The following is an 8,722-nucleotide window of genomic DNA, read 5'->3' on the forward strand; positions in this document are numbered from 1 at the left end:
CTGTTGTAGCTCTTTACTGTGTAACATCTGGTGCAGCAGGAGGTCCTATAGAGTTGGAGCATTTTCTTATGTCTCCTATATACATTATATTGAACATAAGTACACAGGGCTTGGCAAGTCGCACTGTTTGTAACACACTTCATGCACTGTATTTCACTAAAAAGTAAATGCAAAAGGACAATTAATTAAAAGATGAAAGTATGACAGTAACGTTCTGCTGACCTCAACTCAGGACGTTGTGGGCCAGTGGGCAGAATACTTCGAAGACCTCCTCAATCGCACCAACATGCCTTCTGTTGAGGAAGCTGAGCCTGGGGACTCTGGGTTGGGCTCTCCAATCTCTGGGGACCAGGTCGCCGAGGTGGTCAAAAAGCTCCTCGGTGGCAGGGCCCCGGGGGTGGATGAGATCCRCCCGGAGTTCCTTAAGGCTCTGGATGTTGYAGGGTTGTSTTGGMTCACRCRACTCTGCAATATCRCATGGACATCGGGRRCAGTTCCCCTGGATTGGCAGACTGGGGTGGTGGTCCCCCTGTTCAAAAAGGGGGATCGGAGGGTGCGCTCCAATTACAGAGGGGTCACACTCTTAAGCCTCCCTGTTAAGGTCTATTCAGGGGTCCTGGAAAGGAGGGTCCGTCGGATAGTCGAACCTCGGATTCAGGAAGAGCAGTGTGGTTTCCGTCCTGGTCGTGGAACACTGGACCAGCTCTACACCCTCAGCAGGGTCCTGGAGGGTGCATGGGAGTTTGCCCAACCAGTCTACATGTGTTTTCTGGACTTGGAGAAGGTGTTCGACCGTGTCCCCAGGAGGGCCCTGTGGGGGGTTCTCCGGGAGTATGGGGTACCGGGCCCTTTGATACGGGCTGTCAGGTCCCTGTATGACCGGTGTCAGAGTCTGGTCGATCTACGTTCCCACCCTCATCTATGGTCATGTGCTTTGGGTCATGACCGAAAGAACGAGATCACGGATACAAGCGGCCGAAATGGGTTTCCTCCGCAGGGTGGCTGGGCTCTCCCTTAGAGATAGGGTGAGAAGCTCGGTCATCCGGGAGGGACTCAGAGTAGAGCCGCTGCTCCTCCACGTCGAGAGGAGCCAGTTGAGGTGGCTCGGGCATCTGGTCAGGATGCCTCCTGGACGCCTCCCTGGTGAGGTGTTTCGGGCACGTCCTACCAGGAGGAGGCCTCGGGACAGACCCAGGATACGCTGGAGGGACTATGTCTCTCGGCTGGCCTGGGAACGCCTTGGGTTCCCCCGGAGGAGCTGGAAGAAGTGGCTGGGGAGAGGGAAGTCTGGGCCTCCCTTCTGAAGCTGCTGCCCCCGTGACCCGACCCCGGATAAGCGGCAGAAAATGGATGGATGAATGGATGGATGGATTTCATTTTAAATGTGCCACTCTGGTCCATTTTATTTCATTCATTTATTTAAACAGCTAAAACTTTGGTAAACTAGAAAACTTGTTCTATAGATTGTGAAAGTACATAATAAATTAAAATAAATTACTTTCTGTTTGGAGAAAGCAACCCCCTCAGACTCTTTTGCCAAAAAAATAAAATAAAATAAAACGAAAATGCAAATGCAAATTTATAGAGGCTAATGCTTTCATGGCATAAATATGCACGGGAGGTCAGCACCTCCTTTCATCATCTGCTGAAAAAAATCAAAGTCAAAGTTCAAGAAATGCATTGCCTAATTTTAGTTCAGCATGCTGCAGAGCTGTGTCGCTTTTATCTAAGGCCCCTGCTTCAGCTGTCATCTTCAGTATGCAGCCCTGGATCTCTTCACCGGGGCCTCACTCACTTTTCAAGTCTTTCTTCAATCGGCTCATGAAAGACGACTCCTGCAATCAAAAAAGAACAGAATTTAGGCAGGCAGGAATTATTTTTGCCTCAAGGACAAAAGTTTATGTTAAGACTGGGTTTTAGATAAGTAGACACCCATTGCCCAGTTCAGATAGCGCAAGACCATTCAATATTGAAAAACCTTGATTGAGGGCCTTACAAAAGTTTTTTATTTTTTGCATTTCGTAACGTCACAACCACAAAGTTCAAGTTATTTGGAGGCACAAAAGCAAATTCTACATTGTGTTCAAAATGTTTAAAAAAGAAAAATTAATTTGAAAAGTGTGGCATCCCCCCTGATTCAAGACTTTGTTGCCATGTTTGCCTGAGGTTATGACTGCAGGTTTTGGGGGATATTTTTCTATCAGGTTTCCACATCAAGAGATAAAACCCCCCCCAAAACTAAATCTTTCCAAAATGGCCAGGTCTTAGTCAAATTTGATGAGGAGAATCTGTGAACAAACACATGAGAAACAGGAAGCCTTATGTGTTGGTCTGTCACATAACATCCAAGCAAAATACATAAACGGTTCTATAAATACTTCTGCAAGAGGCAAAGTTTTAGAGCCACATCGTTAGTGAGGAGTAAATTTATGAAATACATCAAAAAAGTTATGATTTCAGCTCCTCAGAAAAAAAATCATAACTTCAAGGGGGAAAAATAGAAAAGACTAAATACGCAACATTTTCACCAGCTTGTTTTCACCAAAGTCTTTTATATCACATCTGATCTCAAACATGTTTTGTTTCTGTCTTTCATGTGAGCCCTCTAAAACATTTTATGCTTGCTTTCAAAGTGAACAATTTAGATTTGCCAGGAAACTCAATTACATGGGATTATGGGAGCAAATTGATCTCTTAAAGCTGAAATGACAAATCAAATGTGGAGAAAGTGCAGCAACATTCCTGGTTATAAATGTCTCACCGCACTCACACTAAAACACACAAAACACAACTAAGAATTCAGCTGATTTTATTTCACATTTCACACATTCAAATTTTTTTCTACGTTTGCATGTGACGAGAGCGTGTGTTTGTGTGTGTGAACGTTTGAGTGACTTCATCCTGGTACAGAGCAAAACAGACTCTCTACATTATAGCTTCCCAATCAAATCCTCATGCTCTGATCTAATCTGTCAGCAGACTCTAGCTTTGATTTCTGCTGGTGTGTGTGAAGACTCAGAGTTTTTCACAGCCTTTTGTACGCAATCAGGGAAAAGTAGGAAAATGCTTATGGTGTTTTTTTATTTTATTATTATTATGTTGGCACTATGCAATCTTCCTTTTATGCACCATAACTGGTGGGCATGCTTTATTGTCAGAATTAGGAATTATAATTCAAGTTATAAAGTAATTATGTGTGTTTAATGCCAATGAACTTTGCAATCATGTATAACTTAAAAATGCTTGTAAACTCTTATCTTGATCACAACCTTTAATTAAAAGTGTGTGTTGTCAGTGTTGTGTGTTTAGACTTGATGTTAGATGTCACAAGAGTAAGAGCGACATTTTATTGTTTTATTGGATGTAAACAGTAACTGTTTTTGCTCATTTATTCTAGTGTTTACTGTAGCATCGAGGTTATAACTTGGATGCCCCGGAACAACATAGACACAATGACTCTGACTGCTACAAAACTCGAAGCAAATAAAAGCGCAGTTTGGGATGTGATGCAAATAGATGTCTCTGAAAGTTTCACACTGGAACTTTAAAGCAGGGGGAAAAATGTTCTCATTCGTTTTCTGGCAAAGAATGAGGGGAAATAGATTAGTTTTGTGGCTCGGGTTTGTTACAGATTATGTATTAAATATCGTCTGGCTGGAGGGCTGGAGGGAGAGTTGGATGTTTATGAGTGTTTTTTTTGCAAAAAATCACCCCTGCTGTTTCCTGCGTACCCACTAATGTTTGAATGTTGCTGGACTGAGTGAAATCTAGAACAAATGCATCTCAGGAAAAAGCAGTCAGTGCCCTGTGACTGCTTTGGAAAAATGTCAATAATTTGGTGATCATTGAGACTGACAACTGTATAACACAGTGTCTCTCGCACATTGCTTTTTTTTTGTAGCCAAATTGAACTAAATAAGGGGTGCAAAGCAAAAAAACAAAAACAAAACAAACTCAGATCCTACCTCTGTCATTGAGTCTTCAAGCTGCTTCAGTTCCTCATAATGGTCTCGAGAGTCTCTCAAAGGCTGAACCATGATTTCTTCAATCTGAGGGAATAGCTGGTCAAAATACACATGTAGAGTAAACAACTATTTTTGTAGAAAAGAGAGTGCTGTGTTCACATTTGTCCAGTACCTTCATGGCGGTCTCAAACATGGGGATGAGGACAAACTTGATGAATCCAATCTGAGCTGTGGGTTTGGTAACTTTGTCTCGATCCATGAAGGGAGCTACTGGAAGGCCCTCCGACTTCTCCCTGTCACTCTTCAAACCGAAGAGGTCACCGCATTAGCATTTTGCCACGAAGATTAGCTCGTTCTGATGAAAGGAAATTCCCGTGGAGCTTAAGTCACCTGCATGAAGTACTCCTCCAGTAAACAGTCCACCCATGGCTCAGCAACCTCAGTTGGCCTCACCTCGTTGGAAATATCGCAGCACTTGATCAACACCTTCTGCAACTGGAATAATAAACACAAAGCCTGTTCAAACTCAAATTCAACGTGTCCAAGAGCTGAGGACTAAAACAAGTGCAGCTGTGAAAATAATCTGCTTTGCTCATATTTCTAGTTTTAATTTCTCATTCATCAGAAAAGCGTTGTGTGCAACTTTGGCCTCGTTGCGATACGTTTCGTCACAAAAGGCTAGATCCATAAGGGTAGCAGTACAGTAAAATAAACAGATAGGGATTTTGTTGGTGGAAATGTTTACGTACACACATTACGTGCTCTTCGTTTGTAAAATCAAAGTTATCCAGTTTCTGCTTGAAGCCTTCGAGAATCTCGCCATGCCTGGCCATGTCTGTGGCCAGAATAAGGGTGATAATAGCCTGAAAACACGAAAGGAAAGTCAAAATCTTATCTATTTATATTTAGATCTGAAATCAACATACACTGGCATACAAACGTAGTCAAATTTTGTCACATGGATTTATTTTGACTAACTTTTTTGTTGCCAAATACTGAGTTTGTCAGAGAACCCATCATCATGCCACAGAAAAGTCTATAAAAGTTAAGATAAGTTTTTTTTTTTCATGAGTCTGGACAGAAATAAGAAGATTTTTGCTGATTTCTCACGAAACCAGAATCAGAATGATACACAGATTATCTGACAGCACTGTAAAAGATTTGAGTCAAATATCCAAAATTTCACCTGTCGGATCTTTTTAAATGCCTCTGGATCAACATTTGCAAAGATGTTGCACTCAGGAAGCGAAAGGATCTGAAAGGCCACAGCACAATGATGGTTCTCCAGCGGGGAGATGTCGTTGTAGCGCACCGCCAGCTCTGTGCGAGCGTTGATCTGGTATCTGATAAACGGAAGGCATAGTAAAATGGACTTGAGAAGGCTGGATAGTGGGTTCTCATGAAGCTTTTCTGATAAGGTTCTCACCTGCATGAAACTCAGACACAAACGTATCAACACGATTTGCTCGGTGGGAATGTTTTCATACCTGAATTCTCTCCAGGCTGAACTAGTTTCACAGCTCATCAACAACAACGTTGTGCAGAGTATATCAAAACATAACGAGGGTCAGTGGGTTTCTCCAGTGCTGCACATGTCAACAGCACCAAAGACGTAGGAGTGAGTCTTACGTGTTGTTGTAGCCAGGGTGGTCCAGGTCATGACACACTGCGGTTGTCATTAAAATTCCCAGATCTGTGAGGGTCAGCTTCCCCTGCAGGACAATGGATGATGAAACAAGCCTGTTGGCTGGAAATTCACTGGAAATATCGTCTTTAATCTGGTTTTAGTAAATAAGATTGAGATGTGTTCAGTGCTTCGTATCTCTTGAATATTTGTACGTTTTGCCACAATAAAACAAGCTTCAATATTGCATGCATCATACTTTGTTAAAGTTTAGGATGTGTGAATAATTTTGAAAGGCCCAGAATGAGCCCAAATGTCTACCGTACCTGCAGGTTGCAAAGGTGAATCATGCCGTACATCATCTGACTAACACAGAAGCAGTGACGAAAGTTGTGGAAAGGATTGTTGCGATAGTTTTCCTGTATTGCCAGCTGAAAAAGTAAAGAACACACACTGTTTGTATTGCAGAATATTACATTAATCTGTGTTTCGAACAGAAATACGTAGATTAACGGGTGTCTGCTTTATTTACCAGCCAGCGTTTGAGTATGATGGGGTTCATGTTAAACTCCTTCACCAGTCCCAAGTCATGGTACATGAACTCCAGACAACTCAGCATCTGTTGCCACAAACGGAGAAAGAAAAAAATAAAAGCTAATACTTTATTTGAAGGGGGGTGAATAAGACTGACATGACACTGTCATAAACATCACATAACTCCTGTCATGAACATGAATAAGCCTTCATGAATATTTATGACTGTTATCATAAAGCATCATTTGGTAAATCATGACACTTTTAATACAAAGTTGACATTATTCAAAATGTCTTTGTTATGATAACTTGACATTAACCAAGAAATTATTACTGATATAAATTTGTTCTAAAAGTATTACTGATTGCACTTTAAAAATTAGGTAACTTTATGTTATTAAAGGTAAAGTTTAAACAGTAATGATTTCTTGGTTAATGTCAAGTTGTCATAAAGACATTTTGAATAATGTCAACTTTGTATTAAAAGTGTCAAAATTTACCGAATCACACTTTATGACAACAGTCATAAATATTCACGAAGGCTTATTCATGTTCATGACAGGTGTTATGTCATGTTTATTAAAGTGTCATGTCAGTCTTATTCACCCCCCTTCAAATAAAGTGTTACCAAAAAAATATATATAGGCCTTCATTTTTGGAGGTGAGAGGGATAACACTGAAGTGTAATGATGGAAATCACCAAACCTCATTATGTTCCCAGTGCCAAACGTCAAACGTCGGCTTCTTCAGCGCTTCGATGGTCTCCTGAGAAAGTGTGTACTGAATGTGGCAGATTAACGAACACGGTCAGGAAATCCACACACACACCTTTTGTGAACTTCGGAGGATGTGTTGTGGAGAAAAATACCTTTGGGTAAGTGGGGACGTCTCTTCTAGGTGTGACCTTCTTCCCATCTTCTGAGAAATTGAATTTGCATGAACAGCTTACCCTGAGGTCAGAAGTAGACAGAGTACATAAATCTTCTATTGTTGGTGTTATAATGTACTCGGTGTGTTGCCACGTTTGAAGTCTCACCTACTTCCACCTCTTGAAGTCATCTCGTCCCGAAGTTTCTTCAGATCGTTCTTACATTTTTCAATTTCGACTACTTTCAAACCCTCCACTGAAACAGGCCAGGTGATAAATTTGAGTTCCCTATCAGAGTTTTCTAGATGCTTCTCTCTTTTTGTTGATCACTCACTTTCCACTCTCTTTTCCAACGCTGCCAACCTGTTGGTGACCTCAGACTTCAGCTCGCTGATGCGAAAGGCTCTGTGTCAGACAGATAAGAACAAATGAGAAATCAGCTTAGTACACAAGTGATCCAGTTTACCTCTGAGGGCAGCGGAATGGACTGTCGTGGAAGTGCTTCGGTTTCAAGAGCGTTACACAGGTATTTTGCGAAACGGAGACGGGAAAACTTCAGACATAACAAAAGATGAAGACGTGTTACCTGGTGAACTGCTCTGCCACCTGAGACAACACGCTCTGAAACATGTCCTCCCTGTCTGTGGCAGGAATACAAATCTGATGAGCCGTTGAACACCAGTTCAATAATTTCTCATACGATTTTCTTAAATTGTTTACCTCCTGGCTGATCGATAGATAGTGGGACAACTTTGTATAGAAAACTGTTAAGAAATTAGATGTGAACACTTTAGTTAGATTTGTCTCTCCCTTTTCATATCATCTGTCACTTTGAAGTTCATTTAGTGCTCAAAGAGCTGATGAATCCATCAAAGGATGTAACCACATCTTAAAAGGGCGGTATTATGTATTTCCCAGTAACATTGTGCTGTTTTATTGCACAATCAAGTAACTATTTTACCTTCAGTTGTTATTAAAAATGCTGCATGTATAAAACATGACTTAAAAGATTTTTGACTTCATAACTTGACACCTTGAAATTGGGCCTTTGTCTCTTTAAGAAGCTCCTGCTCTTTCCAACACTCTGCCTCCACATCGTCACAACAATGTTTGTTCATTTTATCCCATCTACAACTATTAGGAGTGTTGGACAGAGAAGTAGTTCACATGAAAAGCTCTGCAGACTTGCAATTCCACCAGATGTTTGCTAATTGTTGCTGCCGCTAGTCTGGAGGAGCTGACTGTTTTACGTAAAACCGCCCTTTTTAAGAACATGGAAAGTGAGGAAAATGAAACAAAGCTGTAATATTTCTACAGTATGTCTGGTAAGTTACTTCGGAGAGTTGGCGGGCATCGTGGCATCAATAGAGACCATGGCACCTTCTGGATTTATAACTTTAATGGCAGTGTTCCTGTTGAAAGAGCACAAGATTTGAAGAAAAATGTGAGCATTACATGCAAAAATGTTCAACACCCTTTTGTTTTACGTTTTGCTACATTAAAACCACAAACTTCAGTGTATTTCTTAACACAACCAATCTGAATAGTTTGGTGGGCATTTTTTTTTTCAGCCCCTCAAGTTTATGGTTGTAACATAAAACAATTCGAAAAACTTACATACATACATACATACATACATGCATGCATGTATGTATGTATGTATGTATGTATGTATGTATGTATGTATGTATGTATGTATGTATGTATGTATGTATGTATGTATGTATGTAT

At 41.0% G+C, this 8,722-nt stretch overlaps 1 protein-coding gene across 2 annotated transcripts in view; it reads right to left on the reverse strand.

The window, feature by feature from the left end:
* Positions 1-1,368: 1,368 nt before the first annotated feature.
* The window catches only part of pde9ac (phosphodiesterase 9ac), a 9,781-nt gene continuing 2,427 nt past the window's right edge, over positions 1,369-8,722 (reverse strand). For both annotated transcript variants that reach the window (XM_008425665.2, XM_017308082.1), the window contains exons 4-19: positions 8,326-8,403; positions 7,712-7,755; positions 7,578-7,632; positions 7,326-7,396; positions 7,160-7,247; positions 6,992-7,073; positions 6,829-6,903; positions 6,122-6,208; positions 5,916-6,020; positions 5,595-5,677; positions 5,152-5,308; positions 4,715-4,828; positions 4,356-4,460; positions 4,138-4,266; positions 3,966-4,061; positions 1,369-1,835 (exon numbers count right to left, since the gene is read on the reverse strand). In XM_008425665.2, coding sequence (XP_008423887.1) covers positions 1,788-1,835; positions 3,966-4,061; positions 4,138-4,266; positions 4,356-4,460; positions 4,715-4,828; positions 5,152-5,308; positions 5,595-5,677; positions 5,916-6,020; positions 6,122-6,208; positions 6,829-6,903; positions 6,992-7,073; positions 7,160-7,247; positions 7,326-7,396; positions 7,578-7,632; positions 7,712-7,755; positions 8,326-8,403 — 1,417 coding nt within the window. In that variant the 3' untranslated portion in view covers positions 1,369-1,787. The remainder of the gene's footprint in view (positions 1,836-3,965; positions 4,062-4,137; positions 4,267-4,355; positions 4,461-4,714; positions 4,829-5,151; positions 5,309-5,594; positions 5,678-5,915; positions 6,021-6,121; positions 6,209-6,828; positions 6,904-6,991; positions 7,074-7,159; positions 7,248-7,325; positions 7,397-7,577; positions 7,633-7,711; positions 7,756-8,325; positions 8,404-8,722) is intronic.

Source organism: Poecilia reticulata, linkage group LG13, assembly GCF_000633615.1.
Source record: "Poecilia reticulata strain Guanapo linkage group LG13, Guppy_female_1.0+MT, whole genome shotgun sequence".
NCBI lineage: Eukaryota > Metazoa > Chordata > Actinopteri > Cyprinodontiformes > Poeciliidae > Poecilia > Poecilia reticulata.